The 17,218-nt window shown below is 36.9% G+C and overlaps 4 protein-coding genes and 1 pseudogene across 5 annotated transcripts; 2 read left to right on the forward strand and 3 right to left on the reverse strand.

Annotated features, from left to right (window-relative positions):
- The first annotated feature begins 5,366 nt into the window (after positions 1–5,366).
- Positions 5,367–7,571, forward strand: LOC112188817 (F-box protein At5g39250). 2 transcript variants are annotated; one of them, XM_024328026.2, is made up of 2 exons: positions 5,367–5,576; positions 6,403–7,571. In XM_024328026.2, the coding sequence occupies exon 2, from the start codon at positions 6,406–6,408 to the stop codon at positions 7,153–7,155; it is 750 nt and encodes a 249-aa protein (XP_024183794.1). In that variant the 5' UTR covers positions 5,367–5,576; positions 6,403–6,405; the 3' UTR covers positions 7,156–7,571. The 2 variants fall into 2 exon arrangements, with proteins under 2 accessions (XP_024183794.1, XP_024183793.1); XM_024328025.2 differs by having other exon boundaries at positions 5,371–5,576; positions 6,311–7,571.
- Positions 7,572–7,910: 339 nt separating this feature from the next.
- LOC112188818 (expansin-A22) lies at positions 7,911–9,077 on the reverse strand. The gene is made up of 2 exons (XM_024328027.2): positions 8,866–9,077; positions 7,911–8,683 (listed from the first exon to the last, which is right to left on the reverse strand). The coding sequence occupies exons 1-2, from the start codon at positions 8,990–8,992 to the stop codon at positions 8,061–8,063; spliced, it is 750 nt and encodes a 249-aa protein (XP_024183795.1). The 5' UTR covers positions 8,993–9,077; the 3' UTR covers positions 7,911–8,060.
- A 1,140-nt stretch (positions 9,078–10,217) lies between these two features.
- Positions 10,218–11,298, reverse strand: LOC112185152 (annotated as a pseudogene).
- A 1,782-nt stretch (positions 11,299–13,080) lies between these two features.
- On the reverse strand, positions 13,081–14,014 carry LOC112189457 (expansin-A23). The gene is made up of 2 exons (XM_024328798.2): positions 13,933–14,014; positions 13,081–13,700 (listed from the first exon to the last, which is right to left on the reverse strand). Exons 1-2 carry the CDS (start codon positions 14,000–14,002, stop codon positions 13,081–13,083), a joined length of 690 nt encoding a protein of 229 aa, XP_024184566.1. The 5' UTR covers positions 14,003–14,014.
- Positions 14,015–15,078: 1,064 nt separating this feature from the next.
- LOC112186170 (NAC domain-containing protein 1) lies at positions 15,079–16,993 on the forward strand. The gene is made up of 3 exons (XM_024324520.2): positions 15,079–15,249; positions 16,307–16,575; positions 16,651–16,993. Exons 1-3 carry the CDS (start codon positions 15,084–15,086, stop codon positions 16,795–16,797), a joined length of 582 nt encoding a protein of 193 aa, XP_024180288.1. The 5' UTR covers positions 15,079–15,083; the 3' UTR covers positions 16,798–16,993.
- Positions 16,994–17,218: the final 225 nt, after the last annotated feature.

Genomic DNA, 17,218 nt, shown 5'->3' on the forward strand with positions numbered 1-17,218 from the left:
CTCCAAAATCTGAATCTCTGAAGGTTTAGAGGTGAAGAGTTTGAAAGAGTTTGAGAGAGAATTGAAGGAAGCGGAAGCACATGCAGATGAGGGAAGAGGGAGGTAGGGCATGTGACAAATTGAGAGACAGTGAGGCAGTATGAAATGTACAGCATGTTTTGCACATTCCCTGCATGGAACTGATCATATGGCAGCACCTTTTCTCCTCCTTCTCTCTCCCTTCCAAATTATACTTATTATTATTCTACCTTTAATCATATACTTTTTCAATCCATTCTATCTCAATTAATTCATATATATAATTGTTTCAATAATATAGAATTTTGTGCTATTCTGTAATGAAAGTCTTATATGTGTATTTTTTTTTATTCACAATAGAATTGAGTATTTTTAGCTTCTTAATAATAGTTTAATTCATTAAATCATAACCGCGAACAAAAATAAACTGTCAATCTTGAAAACTCATCACTCATCGACATTTTATTTAATTAAATAAAAAAGTACATAGAATTAGTCCTCATAAAAGTAAATCGAACAGGTACAATGAGTGACAAGTCCACCACCCGTAACAATAAATGTAAACGTCAAGTAGGTCGTCAAGATGAATCATAGTAAGTAAACAGTCCGAATGGAGCACCATATATAGAATTTAAGAACATAATAAAATAGAACCAAAATTAATTTAGTTACTACAAATCAAATCAAAGCTAAGTTAGAATGAGTGTTAGAACTTGTTTTTGTCTAACAATAAATTTAACAAATAGATTATAATATCTGAAAGGCACAAGCAATATATTAATCCGAATATTTAAGAAACACCGAATAAGAGTGAGATCGAGTAAGTTACCAAGTGATAATGTTGCCTGTTGCCACTATGAAATTTATGATGCAGGTGGAGTTGTAGAATTTGGCTTTTCTGCATATTGTTTTTTATTAACAAAATCATTTTTTCTTAATATGATAATAATTGAGATTTTGATTATTTTTACACGTCACGTTTGAACATTTAAGCTTGATCAATCTGGCATGTGTGACACATGTGTGTAAGCACTGTACTGCACATGACTTCATTCCTATTTATTATAAACTAATTATTAAAATCAATTAGAAGCATTGTAACAGGCTATTTCACTTGATTATTCTAAAGTCTAAACAGAAGAAGATCCTGTCTTCTCTTACTTTTGTTTAACTATAGTACTGCCGCAAACAATTTATAACTTTATCCATTTAATGTGTGACAATTCTACAATACATATGCTTAGCTAGAAATTCAAAACACATTATGATCCGTTATACAATTCATCCCTTGTGGGAAAATCAAAGATGTTTTCTCTTTGTTTAAATATACTTATATATAACCACTGCAAGTGACCTAGTAATTCTTGCCTAGTTTGATGTCCTTCTAACCTAGGTTCAAACTCCGAAGCTGTCAAAATGGTCAGGCACTGTGCTACAATGCACAATTGAAGCATTTCACATGCGCCGAAGGGGTTTATTTTGGGCCTAGGAAGCATTTGAGATCTCTTTGACAAAATAAAAAAATATACTATACTTATATATATATATATATAATAATCGGATATAATAGAAAATTCTCTTATACAGTTGAATATCTCTATAAAATGTAACAAGAATTATTGAATTAGTAGCTAGTTAATCGAAGACCAACTCAACCGTAAATAAAATGAATAGTCCGATAAAATTTAACGAGATTGTAATTAAACACGATAAAAAAAACTAGTGATAATGACGAGTTACAAATTATATGAATCGACTATATAGAATCCTCAATACTTGGTCTTAAGGAATGAACGGACACAATGATGAAAGCTTGGAAGGGCATTGTGTTTTGTTGCGCGAGATATGTGATGCAACATCTTTTTATTTATTTTTTTGGTACAATGCGACATCTTTTTATAGGGTTCATCTTATTAGTCGGCACTTTTTGAACCGGCAGATCGAGAGAGAGAGAGAGAGAGAGAGAGAGTTGCAGGGAGGAGGTGAGGAAGAGAGTGATGCGTGCATGTGTGGGAGGTTCGCACTTTATTCCTTTTGTTTAATGGTCGGCGGAAGCTGCCATAAACGAACATGGATCGCTCGCCCCTTTTGGTTGCAAGCCCATGACCCACTTGTTTTGTCCAATCTCAACCAATTCAGTTCAATTCCTTTTCGTTTTCTTCCTTCCTTTTTTGAGTTTTTCCACTTATATAGATGTTATGGTGGAACTCAAATTTAATCTTGTCGGCTCCTCTCCTAATCCATAATGTAGAAAGGACTGCAACTTGGCTAGTAGTTTGTGATCCTAGTTGCAGCTCTTTTCTTTTGGTTTAGAGTTTTAGACCCAAGTTCAAATCAATGTTCCCCTTAACTCCAATGGCTCGTGCATGCTGTTAGTATCTATTTAGAAAATTCATTTAGTACGTATTTAGAACATTTATTTAAATTTCATAAAAAATACACGCGAACAACGCGTAGCCTTAACTCACTATTTCGTGAGTAAGATTGGTAATACAAAGTCAATTAGATTTCTTTCTGTTGGTACCCGAAAAATCACACGACAAATAAATATGTCGCCGCGACATATTTTAGCATAAACACGCAATTTGTATAAAATTCTGTAAAACTATAGAATTTTATACCTATCTCTCGATTCTAACCCGTCAAGCAAACACACCCTAGATGTGGACCTAAGCCACATCCACACATTTTTGGGGCTTGCAGAAGTGGGTATGGTGTGGAAGGTTACGGAAACATATAATGCTCGCCTATTGGTTTAACGTCATCGGTGGTCTCGATCTTGGGCTCGAGATCCAAGCCCGGTAATTTAAACCAATAGAGAATTGGTGAGAATGAGGTTTGGATCAACCTTTTTCCCTCAAAACTCAAAGCCCAAAGAAAAGCCCAAACCCAAAAGAGATAAGATAGTCAAGCCTTCCCGGTCTTTCTTCTAGCTTCCTTTCCTTTCCTCGCAGCTACCAAACACGCTACTTGACCCAAATATCCAGGAGCAATATCGATCCCTCCTGTCAGTTAACAAGGATTACCTTCCGACCGTTAGGCGAATGTCCTCTCCCCCCTTGAACGATGAGCTCATAACTCCCTAGCTTCCCCTTCAACCTCGTTCCAGATTTTCTGTCACCGCAGCTGTTTCTTGTTTCTGCTGCAATCTTTGCGCACGGCTGCAACGATCTTCCCCTTTTTCCAAGACTCCAGATCTCAAGCAAGCTCTGATATCCCAAATTTTAAGGCAGAAATCCTGCATGAGCTAAAGGAGAAGCATCTTACCCAGAAAACCAAAGGGCTTAAGCCACCATAACACCCCTCCAATTGAGCCTATAAAATGAGAGATTTGGAACTGAAATCATCATCAAGCAACAACCCAGAAAACTTAGAAACATTAGAAAGCCTCCAACTCTTCAAGCTTCTAGGCCTCTAAACACAAAACTCAGCTCTTAGCCATTATCCTCTCAAAAACCCCCTTCCAAACTCATCTTCCAGAAACCTAAATTCAAAAATCCCCGAATTCTCTCACCGCAGTGTGTTTCTAGCTCCCACACCATCCTCACGCTGTCAAGCCTCATTTAGTATCTGAATCACGCACAAGATTCTCTCACTAACATCAAGTTATTGAGTTAATTTTGGCCTAGTCTTGCTTAATTCAAAAAGAACCCCCACACTTTCTTCGATGAAAAATTTAGACTAAAATTTTTGTTAGTGTTACTGTTACTGAGTCACATGTTTGGACTAGTACATGAAATTTAGTGCAACACTAATTCAGTTCAGTGGAGTCTTACCTATATAATTCACGTATAACAACGTTTATGAGTAGAATTATGCACCAATTATGAGATTTAAAAACCATTAGAAAAAGTGAGAAAAGTATAATTAGTTAAACAAAAAAAGAAGCTTGAACTTGATTTAGAACCTTGCCATTTATATACAAAGTTATATTGTAATTAAATTGATAAAATGGTGGTTCTAGTTGTATCTCCAAATTTGATATTTGAATCAATATTTTTTTCAATTATTAATAGACTTTGTCAAGTGATATAAAAAGACAAATAATATTTTCTCCAACCATCCATATTGCAAAAAAAAAAAAAAAAAAAACTATCATCCGGATTACAAGAAAAATCTTTATAATTGTCTATTTGCTCGGCCCCTCCAAAAATCACTTTCTAGTTCCGTCATTGAAAGTATACAAAAAATGCAGGCAGCTCCCTCATGAAATTTTTCGTGGTTGAATTAATAGGTGAAAATATGGATTTAATTGTTTAAGGGTATTTCGGTAAAATTAAGGAGGTATACTTAGCTTTTTAAGTATTTAAGAAAATGAATTAGAGATTTAATATCAAATTTAGAGATCCAACTAGAACCACTCTTGTTAAAACTAACAATTAGCAATATAACTCATTTCAGTAAAGTCACACTAAACATGCCTATGAAGTGAGTATGAACCTTAAGTTCACAATCACCTCCACTCTCATTGGTGGGTAGCAAACAAAATTGAGCGCATGGCTCTATTTTTGTTGAACCCTTTGACACCAAACTCTACGCTTTCTTTTAGGGTCTTGGAGAGGATAGTTGTTCGTGGTAGGTATTATTGGTTTTCTTTTAGGGTTTTATTTTTTGGTTTAGTTCTTTGGCTTAGTCTAATAAGTCCCTACTCTATCGAGCTAGGGTTTCGGAGTCTTAGTATGGTGGTTGTATCGTGTCATTCCCGGGAATTCAATTTACCTTTTTGTGGTCAAAGTAATGGGGAGAAGCTCTTGCACATGGTCTGGCGGTTTTGGGTCATGGTGTTGAAGGGAGTATCTTTCCTCTTGAGGTTGGCTGTGAGGATGTATTTTGTCTCCTGGGTTAGTATGGATGAAGTGCTGTTGATATGGCGTTATGTCCGGGGACTACATGTTTTATTCTCGGTGTTTTCTTGTTGTCAATGTGGTAGTGACTTGCTCTTGCACGTGGTCTGGTTGGATTGGGACACGGTGTTGATGAAGGGGAAGTGGCTGTGTGTAATGTTGGCTGTAGGGATTTATCGTGACTCTCGGAAGTTGTCTTATGGTGTAGCCCGAGTTGAGGGGCGATGGGTTTGGTTAGGGGTTGAGCCCTTTTGGCTCATGGATGTCATCGGGGATGACGGACCCGTAACTGAGGTGTTTTTAGGGAGGAGAGTGGGGAACTTTTGTCCACCACCGGTCATTCCCGTTTTATGTAATCGTATTATTCTGGAATAAAATGTTTCTTTCATTCTCAAAAAAAAAAACTCTAGGCTTTCATTTCTAATAGTAGAGATACACGTCTTTATGTTGAACATAACTACAAGACCGATCGCATGCCAAAGCCCAAGCCCACCAATTACATTTCCGTACCAGAGGATCCGATTGTGAGTCACTGTATCTAGCGAGCTGTGAACTAGAAAAGAAGAAGAAGAAGAAGAAAAATTGCATAGCACATAAGTATGGCGCACATGTTTTGCTGACTTTTCTCTCCCTTCCGACTCTGCCCAAATCTCTCTCTCGATTCAACTTCCGCACCAAATTCTAGGGTTTTTACCCATTCCGCCAACGATTCAGGTACCAAAGAATTAATCTTGCAAACTTTTCAATTTCAATTTCCAGATCACTGCTCTTATTCCTCAATTTTTCTGCTTTATGAGATTTGTTTGATTGCCCTTTTTGGCTTCTGCCCATTTCAATTTGGGGGTTTTGGATTTCTCTCCTATCCCTCTTGAACAGATTTGCTGGTAATAATAATCGGGTTATGTTTGATGTAGCTCTCTTTGTTTTTGTTGGTATTTAAAATGAGCTATGTTTTGCGGTTGTGATGATAGTGTTGAATATTGCCGAGTGTTTAAGGCTGCAATTCCTTTCATGGTGTTCTGCTTTCCTGTATGGTTCAGTAAGAAATTTTCGATTTTGGCTGAATGGAGTGATTATGTACCAATTCTGAGTATCACATATGACCGTGGTTTGAAATCGTGCTATGTACTTCTTGAGTTGACTACAAGGTTTCTCTTTAGGGCCACCTGATTTATGGAACTGTTTTGGGTATTTTGAATGTAGTTCAGCCATGAGTTTCGAAGGAAAATGCTTTGCTGGGTTGCACGGCTTCATGTCCAATGTCAGTGTCTAGGGTGTTGGATGTTTATGTTGTTAGATAAAAGCTACATTTGGACTGATTTTGAATTGTATGATTAATAGCTCATCTGTCCTTTGCTCACTCTAGAGCATGTTTATGTCAGGTTTTGCTAGAAGTTTGACGTGTATGATTTTCTCGTTTTTGAAATCTGTTCTTTTTATTCTCTCAGGGTTCTTTTATCAGTGTACTGCTTTAGTCCCTCCAATGAAGTAACTGTAGCCGGGGCGGATCATTTATTTATCAGTATTTGTTTGTGGGCAGAAAATGACATGTGATGAGGTTCTGAAGGCTGTTTTTCCTTATCTGGAGGGTGTGGATCTTGCATCATGTATGGGAGTGTGTATGCAGTGGAGAAACATTGCCCGAGATGATTTCTTTTGGAAATGCTTGTGTGCTAAGAGATGGCCTTCTATCTGCAAGCAACCTAACCCCCCAACTGTAACTTACTACAAGCTCTATCAAACCTTTAATAAGCGCAAGCAACATCGAACTCTTCTTCCCCCTAGACTGTCCTTTGATGACTTGGAGTTTTTCATTGATATCTGCACTGAAGATGGATTTATCTTTTCAGAAGTGGTTCCAGGACCTATCCTACAGAATGGTATTAAAATCCCACCACCAGGAGCATGTGACATGCTTAAGTTTCACCTGGAGGGTCCAGAGTACAGGATGAAACTCCCTGTTGACCCAAGATTTACTGTTCCTCTGAGCCAGACGGTGAGTGTTTCAGTCCTTGTGGGGCGCAAGGATTCTAATAGGGTTGCTTGTATCATCAATAAATCTATGTTTGATTACATTGATCGAACAGCATACCGAGCGATGGCAAATGACTACCTTGACTTCTCTCCTGTCTACCCCTTTGTTTCGGGTATCCGGGCATGGATCTCGTTGCTTTTCATGGAAGAAGGAAATGAAGGTGCTATTGATGTTTTTGGGATTGAAATGGATTTCTGTGATGCAGCCAACTCCAAGGAAGAGGTTTTGTGGCTTTTAGATATGCTTGATTGGAAGTGAAGGCTTGACTTGTAAGTCCATGCAAACATCAAAAGAGCCCGATGTATATTTGGATGTAACAATGATGATATGCTCTTCTTTGTGCTGTCAAATGCTCTGAGGCTGCCTATGGAGAACAGTGCAACTCTCCCATTTCTGGTTCAAATACTTTTCTGACTATGTTTTTGTGTTCTTTCATGCTCAACTGTACATGCTTTATTTATTCATTGCTTCGAATAATTATGAACCTTTTGAATTGTATGGAATTGTACTCGTTCGGTGTTGATTCACCTGAAATGGGAAAATCCGTGAATTTGTCTTATGAACAAAGAGGGGAGCATTAAGTTTTGAACTGCAATCTCGCATGCCATTTAGGTGCCTCTTTATTTGCTAAACAGGTGGAGTAATATGAAGTTTCTTTTGAATTGCTATTGTAACGGTAGCCGACTTCCTTGCCTGCACTGCTATCTTGCTTTGTTATTCGAACACTGGATATATGAAGGAAGTGCTTGTATTTGAGGTACCACTGTACCAAAGCATTATTGTTCTTCTTTTGTACCCAGATTACTCGGTCAGAACTGTTGTACTGTCTTCATACCCTGTGAAAGACTGAAAGATGCTATCTGGGTACAGAAGATGGTTCTTTTGAGGAATTGTATAAAGAGGAAGAAGCATTCTTGCGTTGCACATGTTCTTTAACATCAAATTCTGGAAACCTTGCTAGAATCGATTCTAGTAGTATTTACGCATTCCTGTAGATTAAGTGCTCGGAAGTGATCAATTATTTTTCTCTTAAACAAAACATGAATCATGAATGAATAACTACATTATTACTGACAATCCGAATTACATGAAGCTTGTAGCGAAATAAGTAAATGTTGCAAGAAGGTACAAATCAGATAACTAAGAAAGAATTCGCAAACATTTCAGCCTATAAAATTGCCGTGTCCCTCGTAGGTTTGACCGAATTGCCAATTCGCTGGTGCAACATTATCTAACCAAAGCACTTCCCCATCTCCAGCAGTGACCCGGAATGATAAGCTTTGCCCTACTAATTTGATTCCGGTCTGCCAAACTTGGCCCCAATTGCGCGTCATTGAAATCCAACCGGAGTTGGACCCCTTAATTGCGACGTGGTTAACAAGACCAGCACCAGCAACATTATAAACCACAACAGAAGTCCAGTAGGGGTTTCCCTTAACCTCAAACTTAATCCCTCCATTTCTGTCACATGGGGTTCGGCGATATATAACTGGAATGATACCGGCTTTGTATTCTGCAAGTTTTGTGAACATAGCCATGGACAAGTCAAAGTGTTTGCGAGGTGGGTTGCACCAATGATCAGGAGCTGGAACCCAATTTGGTGGACAGAAATTTGTTGCAGTGACTTTGATAACTGCGTTAGGTTTGCACCACTGTGGATCGTTGACACACATGATCTCAAAACAAGCACCACAAGAATGTCCATCGTTAAATAGTTGCGTGCTTAGAGCTGCCGTCTCCAAACCATAACCTTGTTGGAAGAGATTACCATATCCACAAGCCCCCTCTGTTAAAGAAAATAATGGAACAAAAATCACAAAGTTAGATGTGAGTCATGTGACTATATCTAATCGACAACAAAAAGGCGATTGCAATCAACAAGTTAAAATTGTTATGTGGCGGCTGAGCATATCATTCTTGATATAATATGTATGTCGATTTTGCTGTTATGAGAAATTCTTCACTTACGCATAGTTTCTCCTCCCTGCATGTCGCCGTAAAAGGTTGCGCTTGCATGTTGCCAATCACGGCCCATGGCCTGAACAGAAAGAGTGATGAACAGTACAAATCTAAACAAGCTCTGAAATTTGGACATGGCTGATATCTCTGATAATGAGAGTATTGCAGGCTAATGCAACCTGAATATGATGTTAATATATAGGTCTAAAATGAGATTATAACAAAGGAAAGAAAATGTGAGAATTGTTAATAGAGTGAAAAGAGGAAGAGAGTGAGAATGTAAATTAGGTAGCTTCCATAATCGTATTGTTACGTTGCCTGAAACGTATGATAATCTTTGGTAACATTCCTAGTAAGTTTGAAATTTTAATCTTGGAGAAAATCGTGCTTTCTTGGAATGAAATTATGATTTTCCAAGAATTTTCAGTTTATAAATATTCCTTAACTGAGAATTCTATATGCTAACAAAAACGAATGGACATGCAATAGATAGAAAAGTAGTAAATTCTGGTGAATCGATCTATTTCAATGAATAGGTATTTACTCGTTTTCAAGAGGAAAGCTTAAAAAGAAAAACCAAAGAGATTTATTTGTACTGTATTGACTGAATTGCATCATTGGATTGTTCATGCTTCATACGACATCAATTGTACTATACAATGCTTAATACGACAGTGTACGTTCTAGTATAGAATGTTTCAATTGGTCAATAATGACGCTGTTTAGGCGATTAAATTTTAGATAATTTCATTTAGGCGTTTAGTGATCATAAAAATATATAAACCTTGTGGTACACTATTGAAATGACAATGCATGATAAAGTAGTCTTTATGAAGAATCTAAAAGATAAAGGTAATCATCATTATATTTTAGATTGAGGGCATCCACTATAGGGTAAGTTCATCTCAATAAAACAGGGTTTAGGAATTAAGTTCGATCATCTTGATAAAACATTGATAATGTCCAAGTGTTGGCTTGACTTTGACACTAGAAAGATCGAGTTATAGATGATTTGAAACAAAACTTAATAATTGTTCCAAAAAAAAAAACTAATAATTCAGTAGCAAAATTTGTTATTGGAAGCAAAACATTCTTTATTGTTTAGCAATATTGCAATTACTAGAGCTTTCGAATTCGCAACATACAAATAAATAAATAAAATAATAGAAAATCAAATAATAGGTATAGAAATTGCCTTTCCCTTCATAGGTTTGACCGAATTGCCAATTTCCTGGTGCAACATTATCAAGCACAACCATCTTCTGATCACTAGTAGTGACTTACAATGATAGGCTTTGCCCTACTAAGTTGGCCGAGGTCTGCCGTCTGCCAAACCTGTCCCCAATTGCAGTCATTGGAACCTAATCGACGGAGTTAGAACCCTTAATTGCAAGGGCCGAAACATCACCTGCACCGCCGACATTGAAAGGAGTTGCAGTAATCCAATTGGGATTTCCCTTGATCTCAAACTTATCCCACCACTTTTAACACAAGGGACTCTGCGAAACTTAACCGGAGTTATACCAGCTTTGTATGGAGCAAGTTTTGTGAACATAGGCATGGACAAGTGCAAAATGTTTTCTTGGAGGGGGGGTGGTTGCACCACGGATTAAACTTTGGATCGTAATTTGGCGGACAGAAATTTGTTGCAGTGATTTTGATAGTGCCAGCAGTAGGCATGCACCATTCTGGATCTTGAAGTGTTTTCCACACCTTTCTCATTGATGTATTTCAATCTTATATACATGAATACATGATTGCTGATCAGTTTAGTTCCTGGAGATCAGCCATTACAATGAATACAATTAAAGGATTTCTGATCATTTTAGATCCTAGAGATTTGCAGTTTACGTCCTAAGATCAAGCAATGTACAATCAAGACAATCAGATATCAAGCAATGTAAAATCAATACAGAAAGAGAAATCAAGGTAAATTAGTTTAATTGCTTATCACTCGAAACATGCTCCACAAGTTGATCCATTTTTATACAGTTGTGTGCTTAGAGCTGCTGTCTCCAAGCCGTGCCTTGTTTGAAGATATCGATCCGATCACCATATCCACAAGCCCCCTCTGTTAAAACGATCAAAGAAAGTGGTTGGATATTTGATGTCCTAATTGTAGCTAATCGAAAACGAGAGGTCGCAAAAGTATAGCGAACGTGTATTTTGTTAATCGTAAAACAACTATGGCAACAAAGATTGCAAGATGATGTATAAACTGAGAGTAAGAATAACATCTTCAACCAAAACTATATGGTGTCTACAAAGTGTTTACTTACTCAAGGTTTCTCTGCCACTCATGTCTCCAAAAAAGGTTGCATGTCCATCCTCCCAAGCAACGCCATCTTTTTCACCAACAGGGAGGTTCTCGGCAATGGCTTGCACCAAAATAGTGCTGACGAACAACACTGCAAACGTGAATAAGTTCTGAAACTTAGCCATGGTGACTGTGATAGAAACTGGAATGCTAGGCAAGTTTGTACAAACCTTATAGTAATCGAGTCAATTAATTGAAAATTGAGAGGGATTTATAGATCGAGGGACAGAAATCTTATCTATATAATCGCCTTGATCAGTTGGGTGAAGGTATCCTATTGAATTGATCAGAGATTATTGGTTTTGGGTGAAGAATTCCTCAATTCTTGATGGAGTAAATTACAAAAACCTTCCTTCTTCTTTTTTTTTTTTTTTGAAATTGAATTTTTATACTGGAGTAGATTGGTTTGGAAGTGGTGAAGAATCCTTCAATTCTTGCTGGAGTAAATTACAAAATCTTTCTGTTTTTTTTCTTTGACAGTGGATTTCATTAAACTAGCTAGCGATTTCATTGCTCAACAGTCAAGAGGGCATCCCCTATAAATAGTTAAATACGGGAGCATACAAAAACCAAGACTCACACCAGCGTAACAACTTTTCAAAAAAAAAAAAAAAACATGAGTAACAATGAGCTGAGGGTAGCACCCTGACAGATACCTAACCTCCTCCAACAAGGCACCCAATTCACTGACAAAAACCTTTGCTGGATTACTTACAAAGATCTTCCAATTAATTAATATTGAATAGAATTTATTGATTTTGATGCGTGAAAGCACACCTAAGAAATTCTTGGTGAAATGTTGGATTTTTTTATTTTCTATGTAATATATACAAAATCTGTTCAAATCCATTAACATTCACTGTTAATTAGAATAAATCTTTCAAATTAAATAACTAATGAATACCAAGAGGTCGATCTTAGTAGATTTTTTGAAAGTCTTGATTGAGTGCAACTAGATTTATCGTAAATCGTCTGAAATTTATATTCAATACCTCTTAAGGCTCTAAACGACTAAACTTATAAACTTCAAATCAATATTATAGAATCCCATTACATGAAAAGATATAAAAGAATTTGCGAGAAATGAAATGTGACATGCGGTCTTATGCTGACAACTTATCAAGTCAACTCAGACCAATAAATTGGAAAATTGTCAACGTAGGCCATTATGTCATAGTTTATGTCCCAACCTTGAGGTCTTATGTCATAGTTTATTCTAGGTTCTATGCATCAAAGCCGGCCATTATGTATTTATATGCACATTAGGAGAGGCGAGATAGATATGGCTAACATCTTTCTTTGTTTTTGGATTATATAGTTATATTAAGTCCTAACCTCTGTAGCTTTCTTCACTATATAAACTAAAATTTCAAACTCTATCTGTTCGAGCTTTTTCTCAAGGATTGATATTGAGGAGCTACAGAGTAAAAGTCTAGATGAGTTCTATACTTCTATTTGAAAGGTATTCAGTGCATATTGAAATGGTTTTGATTTGTAGGATTAATGATAAGTATTGGCTCGGTGGCTCCTGGTTTGAAATTAACTTGATTGTTCTGTACATACACGGGTAATATCTTGCTTAACGCAGTACAGTTAAATAATTAATATTAGGAAAGATTTGAAGTAAGATGCATTGTTCTTGTCTGGTAATTACTCGAATACATATTCTCTGATATTTTTGTATTCTCATGGTGGTAGATGTTTCTAACTTCAATCAAAACCTGAAATCGATATCAGTAATCTTGAGATACGCATGCATTAGAAAGGAAGACATGTCTTCATTTTTTAGCATAGCACGATTACATTCAAGAACTTTTTCAAATTTGCACCGTAAAATAAAAGTGCAAATCAATTAACCATGCAACAACACGAGATTAAACAAACGTTTAATATATCTCGATGTATGTCTAAAAATTGCTTTTCCCTTCATAGGTTTGACCAAATTGCCAATTTCCTGGTGCAATATTATCAAGCTCAATCGTCTTCCCATCACTAGTAGTGACTTGAAACGATAAGCCTTGTCCGACTAAGTTAACTCCGATCTGCCACACTTGTCCCCAGTTGCGTTGCATTTGAAGCCAATCGGAATTAGACCCTTTAATCTTCACGGCCGTAACATCACCGGCACCACCAACATTCAAGATGGTTGCAGTAATCCAGTAGGGGTTTCCTTTAAGCTCAAACCTAACCCCTCCTGTCTTAGCACAAGGGACTCTACGAAACTTTACTGGAATTATCCCAGCTTTGGTGATAGCAATTTTTACGAACATGGGCATGGCCAAGTCAAAGTGTTTTCTTGGGGGGTTGCACCAGGGATAAAAATGTGGATCATAATTTGGTGGACAAAAGTTTGTCGCAGTGATTTTGATGGTACCAGCATTTGGTATGCACCATTGTGGATCATTGACACACATGATCTCAAAACAAGCACCACAAGTTAGTCCATTGTTAAACAGTGCTGTGCTTAGAGCTGCTGTCTCGAGGCCATAGCCTTGTTGGAAGAGATCACCATATCCACAAGCCCCCTCTATTAAAACAAACAAAGAAGAATATAAGAGAAAGCAATTAGGACTTCATGACATATTAATCTAATAAAAAAAAACTTAACCAAAAGGTGTGCTCCTCCACTCGGACAATCTCTTAAAAACTAAAAAAATCATGACTCGATCATACACCTCCCTCTCACAATATGCATGTGGAATTGTGGATTCCGCCTTATTGTGAGAAGTAACGAGTGCATACAAAGATTATTAACTTACGCATGGTTTCTCCTCCGCTCATGTCACCATAAAACGTTGCGGCTCCATCCTCCCAAGCATCATCGCCCATGGCATGCACCAAAAGAGTGCTGATGATGATGAGCACTGCCCATGCGAATAAGTTGTGGAACTTAACCATGGCTATATGCCGATACTAAGAGAATTGAACTAAAATGTATGCTATTACAAGTTTGTACAGACCTCATTGTTATGGGGCGAATTTATAGGCCGGGTGGGATTCATAACAGGAAAGAAAGATGTATATTTCCTTATACTGAAAAGAATATATCTAAATAAATAAAAGGAAAGAAACAATAATGATGCCAGAAAAAGCTATCTTCAGGTGATAAAATTGACAGAGATGTTTTGGATTGGCAGTGAAAAGGGGTGAAGAAAGTGAACCTCAATTCTTGCTGGACTATTTAGAAAGATCTTCCAATCGCAACAAAATTGCAAAAAATATATGAATGGGAGTTATTTACCTAAGAAATTCTTGGATTTGTGATCTGCTTTGTAATAAATAACAAATCTGTTCAAATCCCTTGAACTTCATCATTAATTAGATTTAATATTTCAAATCTAATTAGTTAATACTACAAGATACTATAAGGTTAATTGAATCAGTCTCTTAGAATTCTAATTGCATTTAATAATTTAAAATTTTTCAATTTTAAATCATATTTAAATGAGCACTCTTGTGTAATGATTCACATCTTACCGTAACGTGACATTTATTTTTTGTTTTTGGGATAACGTAACGTGACATTTTTTTCTTTCCCCCAAGTTGCTATAATATAAGAACCAGAGCACCATTCTAATGCCGAAACCCATAAATCGGATGATACTAGGCATTGGGCTGTTCTTTTTGGTTTTTTAGCCTTGGGCCGTTTGAATGAACATTTTGGGCTAACATTTTCGTATGCTCCTTTCTAAAACTCGGGCTCGAACCCGATCCGTTAACCACAGACTTGAAAACGTTTGGAGAAAATTAACCAGACCTGGAAACACCCGATCCGGTTAGAAAGTTACGGTTAGACCTGAAAGCAACAAGCCGAGGACTCAGAATGTCGTAGTGTTTCTACTCATCAAAGCCATTATTACTTTCTATTCTTTCTTCTTCTTCTTCTTCTTTTCAAGAAGCTCTGTAAGAAATGCCTTCTACTTGTCCTTGTCCACCTCCTGGTTTCAGGTTTCAGCCCTCTGATGCTGAGATTATTGGGTTTTACTTGATCAACAAGATACTGGGCAGACCGAATGCTTTTGATGTCATCAGCACCGTTGATGTCTACTCCAACAGCCCTGATCAGCTTCCACTCGGTTAGTTTTCTATTACATGAAAAAGAAGGGTTCTTGATTTTCTATATATGCAATGTGTGTGATTTTTGTATGGTTTTGGGTTTTTATGCTACTCTTGCTTATTTGTGTTCATTGATCTGGTTTGTTTCTTTATCTTTGTTCACGTTCTGGGTCTCAACTTTAAGCTCTGGTGGTTAAGTTTTACTGTTTCTGCATTTAGTATATCTTAGTAGAGGGTACGTAAATGTGTTGCTACTGTGAAGTGTCAAAGTTATCGATTCGTTACTCAAGTTACCAGAAAATAATAATATACAGTCTTGGAATCTTGGATCCAAGTGGAGTATAAAGATTTGTTGCACTAAATTCTCAAATTTAAAGACTGGATCGATGGATGTAACTTTGAGAAAATGAGGCTTAGTTTAGACAATTGGTGGCGAATTTGGGAATAGCCAGAAGAATTCTGTTCACATGTGAGTCAGAGATTGATCAAATTAAGGTCTTTTGGTCATCATGGTCATTTTCATATCAGCCTTCAAGTGCTGTGAAGTTTTTGTTTTCCTGATTGAAATGGGAGATGGAAACTAGCCCTCAAATACCTGACTGCATGCTGTAATGGATGAGATGTATGTGGAAGAGTATTATTTAGTAAAGGGCTGCGCTATCTGATTCCTTCAAACTCCACAAAATATATTGGTTTGTATAAATTGGCCGCCTGCATTAAAGCACTTCAAATTCCTTGTTAGGATGGAGCTTTTTAACTTGAGTATGCAGTAGCCACTTTAATTTGGTCATCAAAATTGTTTCAATTTGCTACAATATTGATAAAAAAATGCGAGACTGAATGTTAACATTCGCCTTAAATTACTGACTAGACTAACTAACAGGATAGAACTATTGACAAATTTCACATATGTAATATTAACATTATGAAATGTACTTCTGTACGTAATCATAAATCATTGTCTTACTGCTGTATCATGATGAAATAAGAGGCCAGGGACCTTAAAATGGTCAATATTTTTGTTGAGCTTAACATAGTACGTACTACTTTTCCTAATCTGTTGTGGATGATTTGCAGGTAATGCTGGGCACTTTGAAGAGAATGAATGGTATTTCTACACAACTAGGCCAAACAGCAGCCATTTTCTAACGAAAGATGGCTACTTTGCCACTTCTATGGATGAGCAAATCTTTCATAACAATCAAGTGGTTGGTTTCAAGCAGATTCTGAGATTTTACCTTGGTAGACCACCAACAGGGATGAAAACCAATTGGGTCGTCCATGAATTTCGTGTTAACCCTAATATATTTCCAGCTGGGAAACTTGATAATGTTCTTCAGGTGAAGGTAATTACTTACTTTTAAATCTTTAGTTTCCAATTGAGAAACACAGCTGATACTATTCTATTCATCTTCTTGCAGCTATCCAGTTTTGTAATGTGCAAAATTCTTCATACACAAGAACTTTTTATCAAGTTGTCAGAGAAAAGAGTCAGGGATGAACGCGATTCTTTGATGATTGATACGGATGAGATGCACAGTAAAAGGCTGAATCTACAAATTAGATAAGTACGTACTGTTTGAAGGAACTAATTAAGCTGCTAGCTGGCAGAAGAATAGACCAAATACAGTGTAGTTTTGTGGTTTTTATTAGTGTGATCATAAGTATGAGCTCCTGGTTTGCAGATTAGCTGACCAAAATAGAATCACAGCATTATTTGATGCCTTGATTGTTTTGTACATATATGTGTTTACATCTTGCTAAACACACAACATGCAGTTGTATGATTGGGAAAGATTAGAAATAAGGTGCACAGTTCTCGTGTGGTCCTCAAGTACTTATTCTCTGATATTTCTGTATTCCCCGTATGTGCTAACTATTAGAACTACACAGTGAGGTGCTCATTCTTGTTTATGAAGTGAAGCCTGGAGAGAAGAACAGGTTGGTTTGTGTGGTTTTATGTGAACCACATGATTCACACCAGTTAGG

Source organism: Rosa chinensis, chromosome 2 (assembly GCF_002994745.2).
Source record: "Rosa chinensis cultivar Old Blush chromosome 2, RchiOBHm-V2, whole genome shotgun sequence".
Lineage (NCBI taxonomy): Eukaryota > Viridiplantae > Streptophyta > Magnoliopsida > Rosales > Rosaceae > Rosa > Rosa chinensis.

What these genes read in the sequence shown, in the direction of transcription:
- LOC112186170 (XM_024324520.2), top strand. Translation starts at nt 15,084, where the DNA reads ATGCCTTCTACTTGTCCTTGTCCACCTCCTGGTTTCAGGTTTCAGCCC. An exon ending in CCCTGATCAGCTTCCACTCG is followed by an intron (nt 15,250 to 16,306) that starts GTTAGTTTTCTA and finishes GATGATTTGCAG; the next exon opens with GTAATGCTGGGCACTTTGAA. An exon ending in ATAATGTTCTTCAGGTGAAG is followed by an intron (nt 16,576 to 16,650) that starts GTAATTACTTAC and finishes ATCTTCTTGCAG; the next exon opens with CTATCCAGTTTTGTAATGTG.
- LOC112188818 (XM_024328027.2), bottom strand. Translation starts at nt 8,992, where the DNA reads ATGTCCAAATTTCAGAGCTTGTTTAGATTTGTACTGTTCATCACTCTT. An exon ending in GCAGGGAGGAGAAACTATGC is followed by an intron (nt 8,684 to 8,865) that starts GTAAGTGAAGAA and finishes TTTCTTTAACAG; the next exon opens with AGGGGGCTTGTGGATATGGT.
- LOC112189457 (XM_024328798.2), bottom strand. Translation starts at nt 14,002, where the DNA reads ATGGGCGATGATGCTTGGGAGGATGGAGCCGCAACGTTTTATGGTGAC. An exon ending in GAGCGGAGGAGAAACCATGC is followed by an intron (nt 13,701 to 13,932) that starts GTAAGTTAATAA and finishes TTGTTTTAATAG; the next exon opens with AGGGGGCTTGTGGATATGGT.
- LOC112188817 (XM_024328026.2), top strand. Translation starts at nt 6,406, where the DNA reads ATGACATGTGATGAGGTTCTGAAGGCTGTTTTTCCTTATCTGGAGGGT.